This window comes from Penaeus japonicus, unplaced genomic scaffold (genome assembly GCF_977035675.1).
Source record: "Penaeus japonicus unplaced genomic scaffold, GWHDUDI00000001_assembly GWHDUDI00000024, whole genome shotgun sequence".
Lineage (NCBI taxonomy): Eukaryota > Metazoa > Arthropoda > Malacostraca > Decapoda > Penaeidae > Penaeus > Penaeus japonicus.
This window is the reverse complement of record NW_028234426.1, coordinates 34,962,287-34,987,286: the sequence shown is the minus strand read 5'-3', so window position 1 is coordinate 34,987,286 and position 25,000 is coordinate 34,962,287. Positions and strand designations below refer to the sequence as shown.

Sequence of the window (25,000 nt, the reverse complement as noted above, 5' to 3'; positions counted from 1 at the left end):
TATGTTGCATTTGAGCATTCATGGTTCTTTTAACAAATTAAAATATACATATAATGTCACAAGGAGATAATGACCTTCTTAATAAATAGTAAATGAATAATAATTTATCTTAAAGTACAATTTCTAAACTTTTTATCACATTTCCTGCATCAGTAACTGCATATTAAGCCAATCAATATCAAAACTCTAATATCTCCATTTGCTTCCATTTCTTTTTAAAAGATTGTTACAAATGCTAATAGTTTCTCTGATAAGATTATAAAATTTTCTTTATTTATATCACAGCCATGCAAAGCAAACTTGGAATACAGCATTCCATTTAACACCTGTTAACTTTATCATTACACCATGAATGATAAACATGGATATCATGTTTTCTTTTCACAATCAAAATATGCAAAGAAATGCAACAGGTTAAAACTAAATCTTACAATGAAAACTGTTGCTTAATCACTTTGAAATCCCTATCCCTTCAATGATGCTCAACCAAGTGCTTCAGTATATCACATGTACAAAGCAATCAATTCTGTGATGACCTGAGGCATACACAAAACAAGGGTTTTGAAACAACATCGTAACCAGAGAGTACACTAGAAACTTTCACACAAGTTATCAACGAAACAAGGGCAGGAGGCCTACAGAGTGATTACGAGATTCGTAAGAGTAAAAAATAAAATGTTGTGGGATGGCTGTTCTTGTCTTTGCTAACGTCAATTTTCACAACTTCCGCTCCGGCACTGAACCTAAGTCAGCACTACATCACAGTAACTAGTTCTAGCTTCTCAGAATATTGCCTAGTGTTGACAGGTCTGTGTGTTTTAAATGGCAAATGAGAGAGAGAGAGAGAGAGAGAGAGAGAGAGAGAGAGAGAGAGAGAGAGAGAGAGAGAGAGAGAGAGAGAGAGAGAGAGAGAGAGAGAGAGAGAGAGAGAGAGAGAGAGAGAGAGAGAGAGAGAGAGAGAGAGAGAGAGAGAGAGAGTGTACAGTCAGAGAGAGAGAGAGAGAGAGAGTACAGTTAGAGAATGAGTGAAACAGAAATAAGGAGGAAATAAGATAAGTCAGACAGAAACTGAGACACGGAGCAAAGACACAATGAGACAACAGACAGAAAGAGAGTGTAAGAATAAGAGTGAGAGGGATGAATAGGATGTGGGCGAGGATGTAGGTAAGGGTGAAGATGAAGACATTCCTGTGGTTGAGGATGAGGGTGAGAGTGACATTGAGTTTGAGTGAGAGTGAGTGTGAGTATATGTAAGTGTAGTGTGAGTAAGAGTATATCTAAGTGTGAGTGTGAATGTAAGTGGGTGGGAGTATGATGTCAAGTATGAGTGTATATGTAAGCATAAGAATTCATGTAAATGTGAGTGTGTTTGAGTGCCTGTGTATGTCATGGATATTTATATCAATGGAAGCCAGAGAGATAGAGGGAGGGAGAGCAAGGGAGAAGTGTTAGTATGTGTGAGAGTGAGAGTGAGAGTTGGAGTGTGAGAGAGAGAGTGAGAGTGAGAGTTGGAGTGTGTGAGAGAGAGAGAGTGAGAGTGAGAGTTGGAGTGAGAGAGAGAGAGAGAGAGAGAGAGAGAGAGAGAGAGAGAGAGAGAGAGAGAGAGAGAGAGAGAGAGAGAGAGAGAGAGAGAGAGAGAGAGAGAGAGAGATGGAGTGTGTGAGAGAGAGAGAGAGATGTGTGTGTGTGTGTGTGTGTGTGTGTGTGTGTGTGTGTGTGTGTGTGTGTGTGTGTGTGTGTGTGTGTGTGTGTGTGTGTGTGTGTGTGTGTGTGTGTGTGTGTGTGTGTGTGTGTGTGTGTGTGTGTGTGTGTGTGTGTGTGTGTGTGTGTGTGTGTGTGTGTGTGTGTGTGTGTGTGTGTGTGTGTGTGTTTGAAATTTCATTTACTCATTCATTTACCTAAATATTTTCTACATATAGGAAATTTGTATAAGATATCATAAAAGTTACTTTTAATCTTTGATACAATCTAATAACTCTTGGAAAGGTGACCCCGGCGTTGCCACAGCTTGAAACACAGCTGCAAACTTTGCCTTTTGGTCTTCTGTTGCTAAACTCTGACGGAAGTGGGAGGCTGACAGACAAAATATCTGAATATCTCTGGCGTCTAGCTTTCCTAATCGAGCCTGAACATAAGGAAAAGCTGCTCGGAGCCACCGGTTACTCGAGGCAGCTATAAAGAAGCATGTTAAGCACCATACTGCAAGGGAAATAGGACTACGCTGGGTAAAGTTACTTAGAGAAAGGAGTACCCACTCCTGTACAAGTCCTTCTCCACTCTCACTTATCGCACCTTCAAACACCTGGAAGAGTGTTGAAGCTAACAAATGGGGGTGTGGCTGGTGGCTTGATATATACTCTGTGATCACTTTGTTCAGTATCTGACTAGCAGGAAGAATATCCAGGAGGCAAGGGCCCAACAGACCAGCTATCACACCTGCCTCATGGGGATAACCCACTCGAATGCGGTCAAAGAACACAGACAACTTCTCCATCACCAGCAGGAGGGTCTCTGGGTCAGACGACATGTCCTCCTGTGCTATGTCATGTGTGAGGGCAGCAGTGTTCCTCACATTGGCATAGAGCGCTGTGATGAAGAGAGGCAGTGCAGCTAGTGACGTTGATGGTGACCCATTTAGCACGAGGTCCATTACCAACTTGAAGATCACCTCCACAGTGTTGCTGGAGAGCTGCTGAACTAAAACAAGCCTCTCCACACCTCGCAGGACCTGATGGAGGAGCCTAGGTGTTGTAGAAGTGGTTGCTGCCGTCGACAAGGCCATGTGAAGTGCGGTAGATGGCAGTGTGGGATCAGGGAGGGTTTCATAATGCTCAACCAGGTAGACCCACACTTCCCAGACAGCAACCTCGTGACTCTCACACTCACGACTTTTACTAAAAATATAAAAAGGAAAAAATGAAACATTAAACACAGACATAGCTTCTTTCCACATTTCTTATTACTTTCATGTTAAATATCAATTACTGAATATCATCATTCTCAATTTTTAAAAATTATCCCCTCTGATCATGTACTGCTCACATTCAAGTTCAAACATATGATTCATTAGTATAACAATCTCTGAACTTAATAATATATCATTCAAACAAAAAACATACTATATGTATCAAATATCATTTTATTTCTTTTTCTTTTTTTAATCAAAGAAGCAAATCCTTTTTCCCCTGCAAACCTAAAAGCATTCAACTTACCCATCATTATACTTCAGGATGTAATTCGCCGCGAGCATCACTAGAGGTGGACTCTCTTCAGGCGGGCCTTGCAGTAAATAGAGGAGGCCCTGAACAGCACATGTTCGTACAGACACCTGACCACTCTTCAGTCCACTCTCCACAATGTGCACCACACCTTCGCTTAACGATGAACTCACCTCCTGAACAGGTGAAGTAAATGCAATGTACAATGTATCTCTAATAGTAACAAAGTTCACAGCTCTGTATCAAACTATTCAACAGACTTTTTTCCAAGCAAAATCTAAAATTCGCAACAAAGCTTTCATAAATCTCAGCCTCACCTGCTTGGCTAATCTCAGAGTAGCTAAGGCCTTGCAGGTGGAAAGAATAATGTACTGCTGTGTGATGTGGTCTTCTATGGGGTGAAGGGTATGCAGGGGTAGCAAGGCTTCCAAGACCCAGCGGTGATGATCAGCTGAACAGAACAGGTCGCACAGGCAACTCACTGACTTCACTACTTCGGCTACCACGGATGCACACAAACCACTCTGTCAATAGTCATGTCCTTTACTGTGTGTATTTTCACAAGAGGAAGGTATTGGAAGAATCCAATTAGAGGAAACTTTTGTGAAGTTGAAAAGATGTAGAGTACAATAAAAAAAAGGAATATGCCCTCAGAAGTGGATGAAGTATGGTCTCTGTTGTAACTAAAAGGACCTCAGCGTTCTAAATTTCTGTTTTTTCTTTTTCCCATTTGAGGCAATATCGAATGTAAAAATTGTAAGGTAATATTGTATTTCATCAGATGTTCTTTTAATATATTGGATAAAAATGAATACTTATAATAACAAAATCAAAATATAGCGACAATAAGACATAACAATCAGTTTTTAAAAATCTAGATGATATAAAGAGTCAAATTATTTAAACTACCTATCTACCAATCTCACACTACAACAATAATCTTATAACTCACCTGTGGTCGAAGCCATAAAGAGTACAAGTAATGCAACGTGTGAAGACAAGACTGTACATCTAAACCACAGCTTGCTAATTGCCGTTCCCGCACTTCAAATTCGTAACACCCTGAAATATATATTTTTTTGTAATAATAAACATTGTTTACTAGTCTACTTTAAATCTATATCCAATACTTTCCTGCAACAAATCCTAAGGTATTTCCCTTTGCCTATAACACTAGTAACACAATCTAATCCCAACTACATTAAAAAAATAGATCATATATCTTCATGCTATAATTATAGTGCATCACACTTTTAGTCTTACCAACTCAATACAAAAGTAAAGTTCAACATATATATTCCTCAAACTAGGGTCAAGCCAACTCACCTGTCTGGAGCACAGTTTCAGGAGAGTCTGGTGGCTCAGCATGGCTATTGAGTGCAGTGACCAGGTATTCAACAGACACCTGACTCAGCTGATAACTAGGTGTCTGCCTTGGCCCTCCTTTGATCAGGTGCTGAACTTCTCTCAATCTCTCATGGAGGCGGAACATGATTTCCTGCAGCTTCCTTCCAGACCTTGCATGATTTTAAGGAATTCATGAAAAGGACATCAATAATAAGAGCCTAATAATGACATTGGTGAAAAGAATTCTTTACAACTTCAAAAACAAAACATTGGCTTTAATCTTCATCATGTCAGTTATTGGTTCCTCACTTTTTATTTCAATTTGTTATTTTTTAAAGAATGATCAGGTATAAATCCCTGTGTATCATTTTCACCTCACAAACTGGTTCTGGAAATATCATTACATATCAAATACCAGAAAAAGGAAAGTAAGCTCCATACAGAAATAAACAAGCTTTGGCATCAGGAATAAGTAACATGTTACCACTTACTTAGAGGTTAGATAGGAAGGAGGCTTATCTCGTGGGATATTCAACAAGTGTCCACTGTGGGGATTGCCCGGAAGTGGAAGCAGCAGAGTCTGCACCAATAAGGCAGTGATCCCTCTGACAGCCAGTGATAAACTCTGCAGGATGAAGAATAAAGGATTAGCAAACAATTAAAAATCAAATTCAACTAAAAACTGGAAATGTGAATAGAATCATGATGAAATATTTAAGGATATTAGACTAAAGGAATTATGTTTTACCAAGTTAATGAAGGGGAGTTCTTCAGCAGGTGTGTTTTCACTGGGAGTGGAGTTCAGGACACACAACAGGGCCATCCATGTCTCTTCAAATTGATGCCGACCAATCCAGCCAAATAATTCCAGTCTGAAAATAAATAGGCAAAATGGTGATATATACTTGACTATATATGCACATAAAAATGAAACACTATACTCTTTCAACACCCAAATATTTTCATGATTTAACATAATATTCTTGTTCCTGTAAAAATCTCAGAGTAAAAATGCTTGTACATCTATGCCTGTAAAGCAGTAAAGAAAACTTACCTGAATATAAACTGTTTCAAAACATCAGTCTCTTGTAAGAGATCATTATGGACTGGTGGTAAAGTTGTACCATTTTCTCCAGAGAACTGTGGAGACCAACCAAGGGTCCATACATCTGGAGGTATTCTTACAACACTATTTACTACAGGCATCCGGCCTACACCCATAATAATGCCTCTGAAAAAAAATTGAAGCGGTTTATATTTGTAACTAGTAGATGGAACATTATAAATAGAATTTTGGTACAATTTTTCATTATATTCACTTTCAGAAGGTTTGTTCTTGGGCCTAATTAACCTACAACCACAAGTCTGGAATATTTTTTATATAAATGTTGAAGCAAAATGACTTTAATTATTAAGATTGGATAAGAACCAAAATACTAACTTAATCGGCTGCGCAATGCAGGCTGGAAGGTCCCGTGCACTGCCTGCTTCCAACCAGGAGATCAGCTGCATTAGCCTACGACAAGCCACCAGGGGGCTGCTCTCCCCATCATTCAAACTCTGGCTGAGGGCACTTGGTAAGCTGCAAAAAAAGGGACATCATTTTGGAATCATTGAAGAAAAAAAAACTAAGAAACTGTGAACTCAACCAGTACTTTCAAATAATAAGAATCTATATAGCAAGATCAATGTATTGTACTGATAAGTGATGAACCATCTATACCTTGGTAATGCTCTGGGCTTGATGAGATGTGAGGCTGCTGCATGGAGCGCTGCTACCATAGAGCACACATATGATATTCTTTCTGAGAGGCCCATCAGGTTTGCCAAAGACCCAGTGCGTAGAACTGTGTCCACACACGACAGGCACAGACTTGCTACTTCTATGCTAACACTTCCTAACCACACTTGCCAATGCAGATACTGAAAGGAAAAACAATGGTGGTGTGTGATAATGAAGCATGATATGAAGCAACACAAATTCTAATAGTTCTTGAAATATGTCTACCCAATACTTGCAATCATCTTTTTATTAAATAAGATCTACAAAACTAATTTCTAACATTATTATAAATACTAGTAAGAATATGATACGAGTGCAAAGATCAAATGATATAACACGAGTGAATTTCCTATGTAATGGTAATAAAACTGATTGAATTTCTTACAGGATAGCACTATGGATATCACTAATGAGGCTCAACTAACAACACCTACTGTATGAATGACACACACGATGTGAACTGAAATAACCATAAACAGTTCCTTTTGCTTGCCACTGGGTCCAAAGAGGAGATTTGATAGCTTTAGCAAAGCTTAACAATATTTATGTTAAAGAAAAATAAAACAAAAACCCTCTTCTAAATATGTGGTTTGTTCCCTTACCTCCATGGCTAGGAGAGCAAAGCGAAGGATGTGTTCAGCGCTATCTGGAGGGATTTCTGCACCCCAAGGGAGGCGAGTCATGGCAGTGAGGTACTCAATCAGCGCCGGCGCCAAGGTATCAACCACGCTGCCAATTCCGTCATCACCAGACAGCAGCTTGCATACCCTTTCACTGTACTTGTTACCTCCACCTGTCAAGAAAGTATGATAGTTAGCATCATTTCATGGGAACATATATTTGAAGTTTTCTACTGTGCCTCCTGAGAAAGAAATGATAAATGAAAGAAAGAAGAGAATTGAAAAGAAAAGAAAAGAAAATATATATATATATATTTCTGTATTCTGCAAGAAAGCATCCATGATCAGTTCTGGGTAACTATCACCTGGATAAAACAAGGTCTGACAAGACAAAATATAAATGACCCGACATTTTCTAGGGAGGCCTGCTAATCTGCCAAAAAATTATAAAATACAATCTTTCTTCTTTTTTGTAGACTGGGATATATTTGCTTGCATAGTCTCCAGGATGGGTTTTATTTTAGAGCAAGGCAGCTAAATGCAACTCACATTGACTTTTCCCCCTCTCAGTTACTCATTGCAAAACTAGTGCCATTTTTGCATTTGTATTGTATTGAGAGATTTATACAAGATTCATAGAACAAGAGGACAGCATCTTGCTGTGTGCCATCACTCTCTAAAGATAGTGCTTGTTAGAGACCATGGAGGGTGCTATTCAAGGCTCTCTCTCCTGCTGGTGCTAGGAGAAAGTGGTGCCATCTAGGTTTTGGATGTTAGGTAAAACCAATTTTGCTTAATTATATGGCAATTATAGAAATTATGATTGCAATTGTCATCATCACTCCTACATTACTCATAGTACATCGTCATGTATGTGACAACATCCACCGTCAGGCCAAAAACTCCTGTGCCATGTATGTCGTAATATCCATTCGCAATGGGTTAATAAGAATATTATGATTTAGTACAAACTACTGCCCTTTCTATATTAGTATTTCTGAACTTGATACACTTCTCCTACACCATTACTGAACCAATTACCTGGGGTGAAGGTATGATGTGGCCGTGGCAGAGAGCCTGCGACTTGCGCCAGGTGCTGCAGGAGGATTACTTTGCTTGCAGTGTAGAGTGGAGCTTCTCCAGTTCCACTGCCACTACTGCACTCCTCACTGTCTCCTGTGTCTACTGAGCTATTGCATTCACCCCAGTCCCTGTTTGCCTGGTGGAAGAAGGTGTATTTTAGATTAGATAAAAAAGCTGCCAAAGTGAATCTATCCGGATACTTATTCCATTTCCCAATGTATAAATAAATTTTAAAAAAACACTGAAAGAGAAGAAAAAACAAAATATAGCAAATGTATTTTTCACATATGCATGCACACTAGATGAAAAAAATAATTGCATACTACAGTAGACAAAAGAATGCTTTCCTTCTCTGTCTGTACATTAAGCTATGAATTTAGTTGTCGTTTTGAGGCTAATATCAAACTACCTGCACAGTGGTGGTGAGTCCAAGCCTGAGAGTGTGAGTCAGGAGCGCTGTGTTGAAGGATTTCCCCGACATGATGTTGATTATTTCGCTATACTCCAGCTGACTTAGTAACTGCCCGCACTCTAGGCCTCCACCTTCCCCCTGGGTGCACCTATGGGGAATATGACCAGGATCATTACAAATTTATACAAAAGGAAATAATCAACGTCACAATATCATAGAAAAGCAAATATTTTTTGTGTATTTACATAATCAACTTGCTTATAACCCTGATATCATGATCTGTGAATTGGAGTCTTGACCTGAAGTGAAAACTACTGGGAATCTTACCTATTTCTGACAAGCTGGAGGTACCAATTGAGATCTAGTCGAGTGTTGGCTGGGCCTTGGAGTGGTGGGCTGACTGGAGTGGCTTCTGTGCATGGAGAACTGGCAATGCCATGTACCTGTCCTAATAACCTCTGCAACAAGCCATGCATCTGTCCATATCTGTTGGTTCAGGGTCACCAGTCAGTAGGAAGTGGATCAATAAATGAACAAGGAGATTATTTAGTATAGTGCTGAATTTGACTACACTACATAAACTAATCATATAACAGCATCATTCTCAAATATCACAAAGATGTCTTGCTGTAAAATTGCTAAATGAATTAAAAGATCTCCCCATCCTTACAAGAAAGCACAAGAAATAAACATAGGTCTTTAATCTTTCCAATACTATCACATACAATATTACCTCTGGTTCAGGTTGTTTTCCTTCATATAATTTAGAATTTTTGTAAGGTCCTCCAGAGGCAGCTGAACAAGGACCTGGCCTGCAGGCATGGCTAGGAGAAGGTGAAGGCGTTGGGTCGCTAGGGAACAAGCAGCCCGAGTGACGGCCAAGAAGGGTGAGGCGAGAAGCCGCTCCACCAAGAAGGTTATAAGGGCACCAGATTGTGATATGTGCACTCCAGACACCAGAGATATAATGTGGCCTCCATATTCTGCCTAGAACAAACAGGGATGAAAACCAAAATTCAGTATATAATAAACAAATCCTTAAGTATTCAGACAGATGTCTGAGTAGTATATCAAGATAGTACATTAAGCACATACTACAGAGACTATTACCTTCTGTACATGGTCACAACGAGCATGAATGGCTTGAATAAGGAGTGCTGAAGCTGCTGGTGATGAGTGTATTGACTGAATAAGTGTGGAGATTGGTGGTTCCTTATGAAGGATAACAACATCACTTATGTGTTGTACAACCAGCCATGTCAGCCACTCGCCCTCCTGCATATGTCGAACCTGAAAAATAGAAATTTTAGTTAGGGATGCAATAATTTACTTAACTCCCATATAACAAACTTCTGTTCCTCATGCAATGGATATATTCAAACACTAAAGTGTTAGATGCATTCATAATTACAGAAACACAATTCATAATTTATATATCAACTATTATTAACCCCTTTATGCCAGGAACATCAGTCAAATTGCCTGGTTCGCCTCTCTATGCCTAGCATTGTGGAGTTAAATGTAATCCTTATCAGTATAACTCTATTCCGACAAATGGAATACATAGAAATATGTCAACAGGCAAAATGTACTCACAACAAACTCAGAGAAGACAAGCAATCCACATCTTCTCAAGAACTCAAGAGGAAGGCAGCTGGAGGGTCCACTGGCCTCACTCACCACTGGGCTGCTGTGTATGATGAAAACATAGTTGAAATAAACACAAGGATTATAAATTATATCAATATACAATAACATCAGGACTTCATAAGATATGGCCAACAACACAACAAAGATAAGAATAAGGATAACAAAGTATTCAGCAAATTATTCTTACACCTCATATGTGAAATATGGGTAGCTACAACATATCAAGAAAATAGTCTTCATCTTTATGAGAACTGTAACACTAATTAGCAAACTCTTACCTGATACTAGTAACCGATTTCCGCTGGCAGGTCCTCAGGACACGTGTCCACAGGTTCTGTGAAGTTAGGTCCAGACAGGTCATGAGCTTGCACCACAAGAGAGTGAGAGGAGGATACCAGCCAGACACAGAGAGCAGAGCTTCACTAATCTCTTCCATAAGCTCCGACTCTCGACTGCATATGTCTTTCAGGGAAGTGATAACGTCTCTCCACTGACCTAAAATCAGAGCAAAGGGTGATATAATACATTTTTCAATAATTTACGTTGAATATTGCCTTATCAAAAATAACAAATGTATGAAATGACACACTGAATAACAAATATGGATATTTATTCCATTAAAAAAAGATTTCTTATATCTACTCACTGTCTGATTGGTTTAAACTTACCAGAAATAGTTAGATGCAGAAGGGTAAGAAGCAGGTGATGAGATAAATGCACCAACAAGCTGGGGGTGTGCTGGCCACTTTTACCGTCGGGGGGAGGCCCACTGTTCAAGAGTGACAACCGCACACTCCTGATTTCACTCACACTGACTCGCACCACTTCCAGCAGAAATCTGGATATTGGAGAATTCAGAAATAGAAAGAATACAACAGCCTATAATTTCAGAATCACATATCTTAACAGAGCATTACACATCAGTGACAAAAAAATGCTGAAAAGTAGAGGAAATAAAGAGAATCTATACAGTTATATTAACAATTAGTTATAAGACACAAGTATATACAGTTGGACATTGTCCATACATATGTTATGCAGTAAATGACTGAATCATTATCAATTTAAACACCAATTTCAAGAGTAATAATAATAATGAAAACTGTTCATATACATATACATATGTGTATATATAAATATGTATATATATATATATATATATGTATATATATAATATATATATATATAATATAATATATATATATATATATATATATATATATATATATATATATATATAAATATATATATATTATATATATACAATATATATATATATATATATATATATATTTATATAACACTATCATAAACAACAATTGATACCTGAATCCATCCCAAGACCTATCATACCTGGCCATTGCCACTTGAGGAAGAGTCTCAGGCTGTGTCACATTCAGAGGATCTCTGAAACCTGAGGCATGGTCCCCGACCTGTGGAGACACCACTTCTGATCCTCCTGGTGTGGGCCCCGGGGAGGCATCAGATGGTACATCACTATGCACATAGTCCATGCTCAGCCCTAACTCCTCAAGGCGTGCGAGGACCAGCTCAGGTGTGGAATGGGTGATGAGACTCCGCAGCAGTAACAGAACACTGCCCACCCAGCGCTCCACACCCACTGTGCTCTCCTGAGGATGGGATGCTGAAGCTAAGCCCTATTCATATTCAGATGTATTAGTTCATGTTAATAAAATACTGTTTGAAATAAAAACATGCACGAAGATGGAGCACATCAGAGGGAAATTCTAAATAAATCCTTTACCAGTTCACAGGGCGAAGTGAAGAGAGCCTTAAGCACACAGTCGACTGGGCGGTAAACACTGGGACAGACACCATTCATGACTTCCTCCACAGCAGCAAGAGAATCCTGAGACAGAAGAATGGTCTTAATTACTTCTATCTTCAACAACATAAATGCCGGAAAGAATATATCTCTCTTTATAACTTTCTTAACCATTATACAAGAATGGATAGTCTCATTAGCATTTAAATACTTGCATTATTCAACAATGACAAAAAAAAACTACTGCCAATCTATTCTTACACATGGTTCATCCCATAATTTCTGACTTCCTTCATGATGTCAAGATCATTGCCCCAACCCCCTTTTTTTAACGCATTTAATCTATAGCAATCATTCTGGCAAGTTTGCCATTACCAAAAAATAAAGCTCCTTTACCTCAGAATCAAGATTAACTTGCAGCTTGGAGAGGAGTGGAAGCAGAGTGTCGATCACTTGGCGGGACAGTTTCCTCCAGCGTTCCCTGTTGCTTTCCATGGTCGCTCCAAGCACCAAAGAAATCAGCCGCAATACCTTTCAAGATTCACAGGTTATTATATTGTTTGTGAGTATTTATTACCTGACTGATTATTGAATATCTATCTATTTGCTTTAAGGGACATCATTTCTTTCTTCCAGCACATCATAAAAAATATATAAAATGTGAATTTAGTCATTTGTTAAGCATCATTATTCACATTGAACAAAACTTTACCTGGTGATAATGAGCCAATCTGAGCAACATGGAACACAGGACCTCCCTCTGGGTGTCAAGCTCCCGTTGATCTGCTGTGCTTGTTGTGCTCCGGACAAGAAACAAGTCTTCCACCAGAGGCTGTAAGGCCAGTATACCTAATGGGAGGCATTTGCTAAATTACTCACTTAAGGCTTTTGAGTCATCTTGAGTACTCATGATATTAAGAGATAATCTACCTGTTGTTAATCAGAATATTTTCTCCTCATTTTACCATATTTCCTGCTCTTTAATGGTCATTCCCTAGGCTCAAGAAATTCAACATATCAACTTACAGTGTGAGAGAGGGGGCTGTCCACTAGCCATAAGACCATCACATAATTGCATAATCTTGGGAACCCCTATGATGCTCTTGCTGTGATGCCGTTCATAGGACAAAAGCACCAGAAAACGGAACATGGAAGGAATCAGCTCTTCTGCTGACCTAAAAGAAAAAATTATTGAATCTCCATATATATCTTTTAGTGCTTCATAAACTATCATTTATCATATACTCCCTCCCACTGACATTTCAGCCACACTGTTAGACCACAATAGTAATTTGATAAAACTCACTTGATCTGTCCTTCCTCAATGTACTCAAACTGCTTGATAACATATCCTATGAATATCTGATCCGAATCCAGCAAACAATAATTAACACGAATCTGCACCAAGTGGATTAGGAGCTGTAGCACTGACCGTTGCATAATCACATCACTTGATACTGTATAGAGCTGAAAATAAAGTATATACAAACATTATCTCCTGCAGGTAAGCTACTACCACTGACTAAACAAATATGCATTTATATAACAATACATACATCAAATAATTTGGAAAAAAAGTCAGCTAAATGGAACTATATGTTAAAAAAAGGCTCACCTTTAATGCTTTGATGACTAGAGGCTCAAAAAGCCTAATGTAGGAACTCAAAGATGACTTGTCATTTCCTCTTCCTAATGTCTTGAACAGACTAGAACTTCCCTTTCTCTGATTAAGTGTGAAACTAAAGGAAAAGAAAAAAATCAGCATCTCAGGATTTTCATTTAAAAAAATATTTAGTCAATACAATTAATTTCCATAAATGATAGTCAACTTTCTTATATATTCCATGTGGCATCCAAAATAATGCATCTAATGTTAAAAGTTAGTTATATTGCATGAAAGAGAATTCTCACCTAATTGGCTCACTGTCCTGCCGCGCTTCAGACATGGATGTCAGGTCATCCTCTAACTGGGCCAAAGGCTGGGTAAAGCAACGCTGATGCAGACTAACAATCTCTGGGCCTTCATTGGCACTCTCGCTGCCAGTGCCCATAGGATCAGCTGGCACTCTTGAGTGATGGTCAGACCCCTTCCTGCCCAAATGCTCAAAGAGTGCCATCACATTTGACCCAAACAAGCACTTTAACAGCTGAAATGTGGAAGCCACCATTTTAGAAGATAATCAGAATTTAAGAATCTTTCTGGCTCTCCATATCACATAAAACATTAGTATAGATAATTAAGATATTGATTTCAACTACAAACATGAATTTATAACCCTACTCATTCTTTTGTACAGTCATGTATCTAAAGAAAATAAAAATAATTTTCAATTTCTCAAACAACACTTAACTCACCTGTTGACCACACTGTACAGTCAATGTGGGGAGGAGAGATGTCACCACCTTCAAATACTGCAAGATTTCTTCTGCAAGCCTCCCAAACTCAAGCATGGAGGCAACTTCCAGTATCCTTCCCAGACTTGTTAGGGTGACACGCAACAGTCCACACAGCTTCTCCATTGTGTTTTCTTCAAGTGATATCTTTGATAGAGATACAATACCAGTTAAAACATGCAAAATATTTTTAAATATACAATAATTTTGTCTATTCACATTCTATATCTTCACAGGAAGTCTACAAGAAGAATATCATCTTAAATAGCAATAATTAAAACATTATCTCCTTCCAATACACATAAATCATTAACTACAACAAAGTAAATGTGAAAAGATTATCTCACACTTATCCCACCTTGTAATTTGCATATGCATTTTTTAGGACATCATACATCTTTATGTACTCAGGAAGGTGGAAAAATGACCCAATGGCTCCTGGCTTTGAAGACTTTCTTTCCTTTTCCTCATTATCTGATGGAAGAAGATAGGTCAAATGCTAATGTGTGGTTTACAGAACATGAAAAATAAAAAATAAAATCAAGAATAAAATAACACCTACAATACAAGAGATGGATGGAAAGAAAGAAAAGGAGCTAAAAAATGACAAGCGTGAGAACGTGAATGGGAAACAAGATGAGGTGAGAGAGAAGATGAAAAGGATGAGGATGATGCTTAAATAATATATACGCAAAAAAATGTATTTATGGTAATACTTAAAAACTCTGATGTTATATATATAAAAAAGGTTTGTTATATAGGAAAATATATCCTTTAATCCATTAACGACAGGTGACAAGATACCACATCAAGTGGTTTCAGGGTCAGACACTGGGGACAAGATATTTCGTCGTGGCTATCCTCCTGGCCGGCGTGCCGGGTGATCAGGCATACAGCGCTCGGCCGAGGCCAGTGCGGGCGAGAATCCTGAGGCGTTAGGCTTATGCATTAGAAATATTCCAGCATTTCGACCATTTTGAGCCAAAATAACCCCGTCGTTAATGGGTTAAGGTCTATCATCCTTATTGTGACAAAAATTATGAGTGATAACATGATATATGTAAAATCTAAGTTCAATGTTTATTGTTAGTTATTAGTATCTATTATACCAAATGCTAATTAGTATCATTTTGTTACTATATCATATACATTAATATTTCATACCATAAATCTAAAAAAATAAGAGAAAATAAACGAATCTTAACCCAGGGGATAGATTTGCTTGCTCAGTCTCCAGGGTGGGCTTTTATTCAGATCGAGGTAGCTTCTGACAACATACCTGGATATTTCCCATTCTCATTTAGTCATTCTTTGTAAAGCTAGAGCCATTTTTGAGTGCTTTATTATATATAGAGACATATCTGTCATACCACAGACTCTATTTTCTTTATACTCAATATAATAGAAGTATTGCTGTTTTATGGGACAAAAAACAACTTTATTTTTTTGTATTAATGTACTGACTGTCATGAATGAATAGAAAATTATAACCATCCACATTGACGAAAACATGAAGGGGGTAGGGAAGAGGAAAGAAACTTTTGCTTATGACTGTGAGTGCCACAGTAAAAGGCATCCCTTCTGGCACAGGGGCACATTGTAGACATTTGGCATGGTCTGTGTCACAGTTGAAGCGAGCACACAGTCATGATGTATTATAGCTGTAACAGCATTAGCTCCAGAGCTACAGGGTTCCAAAGTCAGCCTAAACCCGCATTTTATGATGGATTTATGGAAAAATATTGTTTGGGTTAGTCTGCGCTACCCAGAGGGCGGAGAAAACCCTTCCCCCGTCCCTCTAATTTTTAGCCGGTGCCACTAGTGTCGTAGACCACCTGCCCTGACACCAGTTAGGTCATTTGGTGCCCCGTCCGCAATGGGTTAATATTACGGCAATTATAGTAATTATGACTGCAATTGTCATCATCTCTCACTCATTACTCATAGTACAATAAAATAACAGTGATCCAAAATCCCCAAACGTCATGTTCGTCATGACACCCAGTCAGGTCAGAGCTCCTGCGTCTGGTATGTCATGACACCCGTACGCAATAGGTTAGGAAGCCCCGCCCACATCTTAACCCTATCCCGACGGGCCCAGCGATAAGTGGAAACCCCCTACGCCAGGCCTATGTAATATTGCATCGGGAACGTCACACTGGTGCGTCACCCCATCACTGGGCATTTAGCCGTATCACACGGGTGTGACGCACCGTCATCAAAGGCTTAAGATGTGACCCATCTTGAAAGGGTTGAATAATAATGCCTATTCCACATTTTTCTTGTCCAAGAACAATTTTCTTTGGGATGTATGGAACTATTAAACAGATAGATATGCAACATCAACACCATAACCCAAAAAATAAAATAAACACTGGTGCTGAAAGAAATACAAGACGAAAAAAACAGATCAACATATATATCTATACGAATGTCTATCTCCACTAGTCTTTGTACCTCTATGAATATGTATAGACAAACTGGTATTCTTAAGATACTAAGCTGTCAATTTGAATACCTTCTGTGAAATCTATTGGGCAAAACTTACCCCCTTTGTCTCCTTTGCTTGGTGAGTGTGTGCGATTTTTATCTCCTGTGGTTTCTGCTCTTGTTCGTCTCTGTGGTTTGAGAAATACCAGATTAATGAGATAATCTGTTAAGTACCTTAACTGATTATTTACTTAAGTGATTATACCTTAGTTGGTTATAAACACAACTTCTCTTGGTTTCCTACACAACACCATGAAAGTGCAGTGACTAGTCTTCATACCTTTATTGGTGATATGGCAGCCTGAGGATTGAGTGGGGCCAACTGAGGTCGTGAGCCAGGCGTTATCTCCTCTAAGACATGGGTATAAACACAAAGCACTCGCAAGATGTGTTGGACAACTGCCTCTACAACTGTCGACATCTGTGTTCCAAAAGGGGTTACCCGATTAAGTGTTAGATCACATTAGATCCAAAAGTATGTAACTGGTGCACTTACTGAAAGTTACCATTTAGTAACTTCTATATAATGAAATATATAGCATCTTTAAAATTAATAATAAAAAATTAACTACAAAATATTACAAAATACCTCTTACCTGTTGGGATCCTAATAGTGACCATGGTACTTTAGATGCTGATATGTCATCTCTTCCATGTCTCAGTGACTCAACAGCAATACCTGAGCAAGAAAGTGATATCAAAAATAATTTGTGCATTAAAAAATTTTCATACCTCCAAATACATATGCACATACATATATGCAAAAGTACACACTTACACACACTCAAACATGACCTTTCAGGCACATACATATGTACACTAACTTATATAAACCAATTTTACCTGTGAGTATGTTCGAGGCAAGAGTCAGAATATTCTGTTGGACACTGAGGTCTCCAGCTAGTGGTGCTTCACCGGCCAGAGAGAGCACCAGCGTGATTAGGCCAATGTGTATATTACTATCACTGAAGGAGAAAAAAGGGATATAAGTAAAACGTTTAATCCTCAAATACAAGGAAAAGGCAGTTCGAGAGTATGAATTGACCACCCCTTTGGATTAAGAATACAACTACCATAGAATAGCCAATTTAATGTTATAATAGCAATTTCATAGCACTGCTGATTCAGTATAAAATACAATACCTTGTTTGCATTGGAGGAATCTGGCATCCCCAGGCAGCAGGATACAAAACTGGGGGATAGTGTTCACTCAGCATTGAGAGAGTTTCCAAACATCCAAGCTGATGAAAATAGAATTATAAGAAAAAAGGCAAGTCTAAAATCATAAAAATGATATCTAAACAACTGATAAAGGCAATTAATTCATTAAAATAACAAAAAAATAATCAAATCCCAGAACTCACCATGAGGAATTTGTTGTTCATATTCATAAGATGAGTTGTTAAGGCATAGATGAGGCGAGAAAGGCTCTGTGAAACTCCAACATTTTTTGAGTCTAAGGAGCTTCCAAAAGACTGATGACATCTGGCACTAGAAAAAAAATCTTTCTTGAGAAACCAGAAACACTTTATCATCTATTCTCAAAATTACTGTTAATATATATCAATAAAGAGCTGGAATTCATAGCAACAGTCCATACCTGTCAGTTATATGTGGTCTACTCTCAGGAAAGAGCCTATGCATGGGAGGAACAGGAAGGCAAGGCAGACCTCTGTAGGACAAATGATGGAGAGATTGAGAATCATCCATCTTCCCTTTGAGGCGTCCTGGTCGCACTAGGTTGGATGCCACTTTTTGGATGAGATTACCACTGCTCATCAATTCTGGAACCAGTCTGAAAGAGATGAAGATGCAATCTGGTGAACTCTAAAAATTTTGCATGTTTCAAATACACAAGCTTAGTGTTAGGGTACAAACTTAGACAAATATTCTTTCAAAAGCAAATTCAATGAATCCCTTGAGGCCTTCTAGATCTCTGAACTTACTTCATACACGCTGTCCCTGCAGCTGTGCGAACTCTAGGGTCTTGATCTGCAAGTAAGGGAATCAGGACTGCTGTTAACACACGATGAGAGAACCTGTCTGACTGCCTCAATGAAGACATCACTGCAACAGAACTGCCAGCACTGGTGTATGTACTGCTGCTTTCAACATGATCTATGTAGCTTAATGGAAGTCCTGCCAGCAGATCACACAATTCAACCTGTAAAGAAGGAAATAATTTCACCTTTATGGAACTACAGTCCCTTAAATAATTAAATTTATAAGCTATTTTACACTATACCATCAGGTCTTAATTATCATGAACATAAAGACCTCTTATTGAGCATATTTGCATTGTTGAAGTTGATTTGAGCACAGTAAACCTGATAATTGATTAGTTTTTTTTTTTTTTTTTTTTTTTTTTACAGATACCCCTATTCCCAAAGACACCACAAAACCTCTTGCTTGTCTGTCCCCCTAGCTGAAAAACAGGGTTGATTTTTAAAATTTCACCAAGGCCCATTTTGGTCTTTGGCATTTGCTTTGTTATGTATTATATACCTACAACACATTGGAGCATCAATATTGGAAAAGTTATTGTAAAATCACATATGAATGAAAATGAGAACAAGTTACCATGCAAATAAAACACACAAATTTATAGGCCAGAAAAGCCTTCTTTAATACTTGTACAGTTCACACTCTTTTGCGAACAAATGTTCAAGCTAATGAACATCAGGCAAGAGCGATGAATGGACTTCTAAAATTATGTGTATAGGACCAACATGTATTAAGAAAATTCTCACATATAAAATAGAAATATGATAATATCCAAAAGAGGTGACACATTTTAGTTTAAAAAGACTTAAAGCAACTTACAATTAAAAGCAACATAGATCATCTCAAATAAAATATCTGTTAGAGTTTTAGAAAACAGGTCTATACTGAATTCACATTACTACAAAGGGGGTCCCAGCATCAGCTATAGGCTTATACCCATGTTTTATTTGAGCAGTTTACAGAAGAATACTACACAATTATTGAAAATAAAGTATAAGAAATAACTTTAAGATATGCATGTAAATATCTAAACTTGAGGCCCAACTGTATCTTAACCCTTTGATGACGGTGCATCACACCCATGTGACACGGCTAAATGCCCGAAGACGGGGTGACGCACCAGTGTGACGTTCCCGATGCAATATTGCATAGGCCCAGCGTAGGGGGTTTCCACTTATCGCTGGGCCCATCGGGATAGGGTTAATACTGTGCTGTATTAACGATAAAAAAAATCTATATTTCCTTACCTTGACCAACCAATATAGATTTGAGCCAGTATTGACAAGGTGTGGGAGGACGGCAAGAACAACTCCAGCATGCCAAGAGTGCAAAAGTTCTCCGAGGCACAATCCGAGACCACTGACAGCTCCTCGTGATGTAACACTAGATTCACTACCAAGTAACTGTCAAAGAAGTTTTTCCCAAGTTAGTAAAGCTAATGTAATTAAGTATTTTCTTGTTGATCTTTTTTACATATGAAAATAATTATAATAAAAATGCAAAAAGAAGCTACAGATATATCAAAAACAAAGTATAAAAAAATTTCTTCAGAAACAGGACAATAAATAACCAGGTAAAAAATTTAAATACTGCCTGTGCAAATGCACTAACCTTGCACAAAATTTCCAGCAACGATGGTAAGGCCAAGCTAGGTCTACCAAGGTCATTATACTGTCCACAACCATGGATAAGGCTGGCTCGGATGAACTGGCCGACAACTGTGCCAACGCTTGCTCCCAGCTGAGGGTCTGAATGTCTATGAAACCTCAGGATGTCATCGATATGTTGCTCTAGTTCTGGATATAAAATGAAACTTTCCATTAGATTCAGAAACTCAATTACATTGACATCTATTCAGAAAATTCTTACCAATTCTCCCTTTAAAATCAAAGTTTACTGTAGAGTTCAGTAAAGAGTCAAATTAAAAAGTCTCATGAATACTACATTGCTTGTATGATCAAAGTTAATTTGGCTCTTTACCAATAATGATATTATCCTGATATATAAAACATAATATTATTTTAAATAATATTTATTAACATGATTCCCAAAGCAGTTATATCCAAAGCACTTTGCTCCACTACTCACCAGTTTCACCTCCGCTTGTGGTAAAGAGAGGCTCTGCCATGAGGGAAGGCATGACCGTGACTGCCAAACCTACACAGTTTAGGGCCAGGACTTTGATGCTCACTCTAACCATCTGGTCAGGTATCAGCGACCCAACATGACCCGAGAGGAGGAATGAAGAGGAGAGGTATCGCACAAGGTATCTAATAGGGAGAGTCTCATCTAGAAACGATCCAATGGCACCTGTTGCCTGTAATAAAATTCCTCATTACTATACAATAAATATAAAAAATGAGCATCATATACTATCCATATGATCAGTTCCCAAACTTGTTCAGCTACATGCCACATTTCTGGATACAACCGAATCCCCATACTTCCCTCCTATTAGCACCACCACTTTTCACCCCAAATCAAAAGCAGTTGCATGTTACCTATTAGAAAATCTAACAATCATACACTCCTATTCACCTATAGGATTTCCTGATCTCTTTTTTGAGACTACTTTTACTTACTTTATCAATGCCCATAGCTTTGTCATCGAGGGATTTGTTGTGTGAATGTGATGATATGTGCTGAATGTGTTTCCTCTTCTCACGGTCTCCATTCCGCTTCTCACCATTCAGGTCCATCTCTCCTCTTCCAAATAGCAACGATGCATCACCTAAAAGATTTATGGGTGGATTTTAAATTTTAGTGTGCTTACCAATTACTCCTGCTAATAATATATAAAACAAACTGAACTTATCTATTCAGCGGTAAATATAGAGTAGCAATCTGTAATAACCTAACCCTAAAAGAGGACTTACCTGATACTTTGCCAATCTCAATGCTGCTATAGAGGCTGCTGTCGTTTTCCTCAGTATCTACATCTGTCAGTGACTCTTGCCTTCCCTCTCCTCCTCCTCCTCCTCCACCACCTCCTCCTCCACCTCCTCCTCCTCCTCCTCCTCCTTTATCATCTTCCTCTTTGAGTCCTTCCTCCAGGTCTATCTTGCCATCTGGGGTGTCGATGTCTATGCTGACCTTCCCACTCCCTCCCTCAAGATCCAGCAGGAGACTGTCTTCTTCGTACAATGATGGGGCAACACTAACCTGACCTGGAGAACAACAGGTTATATTTAGCAAAGCTTTACTCGGCTTCTAATTACCCTATTTGTCTTTACTCACGAAGCCTCAATAAGGTTTTAGTGTGTCCAAACATAGGGTAAGGATCTTTCTATAGAAACATTGCAGAAGCCTAGATACTCTATAATATGCAAGAGTGACAGTGTAGTACAATCTTTTACCTTACATAACTTGATATCATGTCATTTTTAAATTTGTTCCTGAAATGACTGTGAGCTCTTAAACGCAATGTATCAATTAAAGTTAAAATGTAACATTCTCCTCTGAAATCTGAGCTTCCATGATAGAGGCAATTAGTGAGTTTCCCCTTTCAGCAAAGTCGCCTTAACAGAGCATCACTTTGGAAAACTGGCAGGTTGTTTTTCGAACTTTATATTGGTGTGAATGTGATGTAATGAGGGGGTGAGGACTAACTGAGCAATTACAGGCTTTTGGGGTTATCCACTTGGGATCACTACAGTTCTGCTATTTATAAGACAGCTTACTGCATCATGGGAATGCCATGTACTAGTATATTAACCCTTCTTACACTAACCACATTTTAAGATGTTCAACCAACATCTTAAGATGTTGTATTTTCTATTACTAGACATTATGGTATTATATAATAGTCTATATATGATATATTATCAAAGTGATAATAATTAGCATTTGGTCTGATGCAATAGTTAGGAATAACTAGCTTGCATAATGAACAAAAAAATGCAGTGCAAGTCTTTTGACCCTTTGAAAAACAACCATTGAGAAAGGGTTAACAAATCTTATACTTCAGATTATATGAGAGAGAAACACTATTTACCTAGGTTAATTCATTAACAATGCTGTAAGGTATGAAGTCTGCCAATGTATAAAAATCACAGGCTATCAATGGGAACATCTATGCCCAAAAACTTACTTGGTGCCCTTGATGAAAGCTGACTGGCTCTTGGGTCAGCAAAGATCCTTGACCTCGTGATCCCTTCTGGTGCTGTAAGGGTCATCAGAAGGGCTAGGGGAGGGTTCTGCAGCAAAGTCTGAAAGGAAAGGGACATCACTATGCTAGAGAATCCCTTTTGAATGAGGATCTAAAGTGCTACCATATCTACCATAGTTTCCATAAATATTTTGAAGAAATACTTCAATGGACAATGATTATATCAAAACACCATAGAAAATCCTTTGTGATGACCTTCCTTACCTGGAGAGCCTCAAGACTTGCTGTGATGATGTTATGGTCTGAGTGGGAACTATAATGCAAGCAAAGCTCATATACCTGGAAGGAAATAATCAGTAGATGAATTTTTCTCACTTATGTCATAGTCTTTTATCTTACATAAAATATTAGAAGAAAATATTGACTTATGTAACAACACTGTCAATAATTAAGAAACAACTCTATTCTAAGACAATGGTTATTGTCTAAATATCATGCAAACCTAAAACTCACAGTAAACTTTAGAAATACAATTTTTCAAAGCCTAAATCAACCGTCTATAATTGTACCAAAAAATACTTTGATCAATATTTACCTGAAGTGTTTGATCATATGAAATTGCATAATCAGAAGACTGCAGCTGAGTGGAGTGCTGTGACTGTTGCCCTTCTGAGGGGAGCGAGGGGGAGCACTGTTCCCAAATATGAGGCATGAGTGATCGCATGCAAAGAAGGCATCCAAGAACCTGGCTCGTTGGGATGTCATCTTGAACAGGTACCAAGATTTGAAGGATTGTACTCAACAGCCAACCAAAGAACATGGGTGGCTTCCTCGAGTGGCAGCACAGCACGATGAGAGAGGTCACTGCCGAGCGACGAATGGCCGAGGAGGTGTTGCTGAGGTTGTGTAAGAACGCCTTGAGAAGATTCTTGATCTCATTGTCATTAGTAAAATGTCCTAACATCGGCATGATTTTCTCAAGCGAGCTGGCTAACGTCTCTAGCAGGGGCTCTTCCGTTCTTCGGGCCATTCTTGTGATGTACGGCAACAAATTTTGAACATAAGCTCTGCCTTTCTGAGGTCTGGAAATAGTGTAAAAATGACCAATCTTTTGTTAATTTTTTGGAATAGTATTTTCTCAAAATTGAATTCCACAAAAGTAGTACCAAATACCACAAATGCAACACTATTCACAAATAGATACACTCTTGAACACAAATGAAGTTTAAAAAGCTATGCACAATTCATACCTGATATGATGACACAAAGCAGCAAATCTCATCAGTGCTGCCCTTAGACTTTTCACAGACCCATTCTTTTTTATTTCCTTGTATAGTTCAACTTGAATCTTGCCGAGTTGTGTCTCTGAGAGGCTCTGGTGAAGTGAGAAATTCTAATGATGTTCCAATAAGAAAGTAACAGGAATATAAAGTAAATATAATATGTAATCATACACATCAAATTTATGTTCATGTAAATTATATATATACTTATATAAGCTAGACATATATTTATATAAATTTCATATCTATCTATAAAATCAATCAATCAATCAGTCAATCAATCTAACAATCAATCTATATCTATATATATAGATATGAATGTACTTTGAAAATTTCCAGGATTTTTTTTTGTTTTAAGAGGGGAGAGTAATTATAAAACATGTACCTACTGTAGCACATTTCCGGTAAAAGAAATTTCTGTTACAGTTACTTAACCTTTTGAAAATACAGTCATCATAGTTACATGATGCTAAGATGAATGCCATCGCACATTTGCCTCATATAATATGAAAGGATAGAGCTTTGACTGATTTTTTATTTGACTGTAAAGCTCCTGGGTGCATCATCAACATAAAAATCATATCACAGGCTCTAGCAAGAAAACCTATTTCTGCTATCTTGTGTACAGTTACACAAATCATATATAAATGCTGAAACACAATAAGCAAAATAAAACGAAGTGCTTTTACTTTTGACTGGTTGTTTTCTACATATAAACTGAATGCCCAGGTATTGTTTTAGCCAAACGCTGGCAGTTTTTTTGTTTGTTTTTTTCAATGGCACAGCATTTAAAGCAAAAATGCATCATTATAGGTATTAGAA

At 38.1% G+C, this 25,000-nt stretch overlaps 1 protein-coding gene across 4 annotated transcripts in view; it reads right to left on the bottom strand.

Annotated features, from left to right (window-relative positions):
* Positions 1–1,667: 1,667 nt before the first annotated feature.
* htt (huntingtin) overlaps positions 1,668–25,000 on the bottom strand; it is a 27,293-nt gene continuing 3,960 nt past the window's right edge. For 3 of the 4 annotated variants that reach the window (XM_043021599.2, XM_043021600.2, XM_043021597.2), the window contains exons 4-49: positions 24,146–24,288; positions 23,491–23,977; positions 23,160–23,234; positions 22,878–22,995; positions 21,664–21,954; positions 21,370–21,518; positions 20,876–21,104; positions 20,399–20,583; positions 20,035–20,190; positions 18,730–18,947; positions 18,384–18,578; positions 18,148–18,274; positions 17,927–18,024; positions 17,627–17,748; positions 17,380–17,462; positions 17,064–17,204; positions 16,842–16,911; positions 14,652–14,767; positions 14,255–14,440; positions 13,811–14,046; positions 13,515–13,638; positions 13,206–13,366; positions 12,926–13,074; positions 12,612–12,748; positions 12,296–12,430; positions 11,879–11,983; positions 11,467–11,744; positions 10,782–10,951; positions 10,392–10,608; positions 10,060–10,153; positions 9,574–9,753; positions 9,197–9,450; positions 8,791–8,949; positions 8,461–8,611; positions 8,010–8,187; positions 6,951–7,141; positions 6,289–6,488; positions 6,007–6,147; positions 5,620–5,796; positions 5,314–5,437; positions 5,057–5,190; positions 4,545–4,735; positions 4,171–4,280; positions 3,536–3,742; positions 3,213–3,394; positions 1,668–2,894 (exon numbers count right to left, since the gene is read on the bottom strand). In XM_043021599.2, coding sequence (XP_042877533.2) covers positions 1,952–2,894; positions 3,213–3,394; positions 3,536–3,742; positions 4,171–4,280; positions 4,545–4,735; positions 5,057–5,190; positions 5,314–5,437; positions 5,620–5,796; positions 6,007–6,147; positions 6,289–6,488; positions 6,951–7,141; positions 8,010–8,187; positions 8,461–8,611; positions 8,791–8,949; positions 9,197–9,450; positions 9,574–9,753; positions 10,060–10,153; positions 10,392–10,608; positions 10,782–10,951; positions 11,467–11,744; positions 11,879–11,983; positions 12,296–12,430; positions 12,612–12,748; positions 12,926–13,074; positions 13,206–13,366; positions 13,515–13,638; positions 13,811–14,046; positions 14,255–14,440; positions 14,652–14,767; positions 16,842–16,911; positions 17,064–17,204; positions 17,380–17,462; positions 17,627–17,748; positions 17,927–18,024; positions 18,148–18,274; positions 18,384–18,578; positions 18,730–18,947; positions 20,035–20,190; positions 20,399–20,583; positions 20,876–21,104; positions 21,370–21,518; positions 21,664–21,954; positions 22,878–22,995; positions 23,160–23,234; positions 23,491–23,977; positions 24,146–24,288 — 8,517 coding nt within the window. In that variant the 3' untranslated portion in view covers positions 1,668–1,951. The remainder of the gene's footprint in view (positions 2,895–3,212; positions 3,395–3,535; positions 3,743–4,170; positions 4,281–4,544; positions 4,736–5,056; positions 5,191–5,313; positions 5,438–5,619; positions 5,797–6,006; positions 6,148–6,288; positions 6,489–6,950; positions 7,142–8,009; positions 8,188–8,460; positions 8,612–8,790; positions 8,950–9,196; positions 9,451–9,573; positions 9,754–10,059; positions 10,154–10,391; positions 10,609–10,781; positions 10,952–11,466; positions 11,745–11,878; positions 11,984–12,295; positions 12,431–12,611; positions 12,749–12,925; positions 13,075–13,205; positions 13,367–13,514; positions 13,639–13,810; positions 14,047–14,254; positions 14,441–14,651; positions 14,768–16,841; positions 16,912–17,063; positions 17,205–17,379; positions 17,463–17,626; positions 17,749–17,926; positions 18,025–18,147; positions 18,275–18,383; positions 18,579–18,729; positions 18,948–20,034; positions 20,191–20,398; positions 20,584–20,875; positions 21,105–21,369; positions 21,519–21,663; positions 21,955–22,877; positions 22,996–23,159; positions 23,235–23,490; positions 23,978–24,145; positions 24,289–25,000) is intronic. The other variant, XM_043021598.2, reaches the window with a different exon arrangement.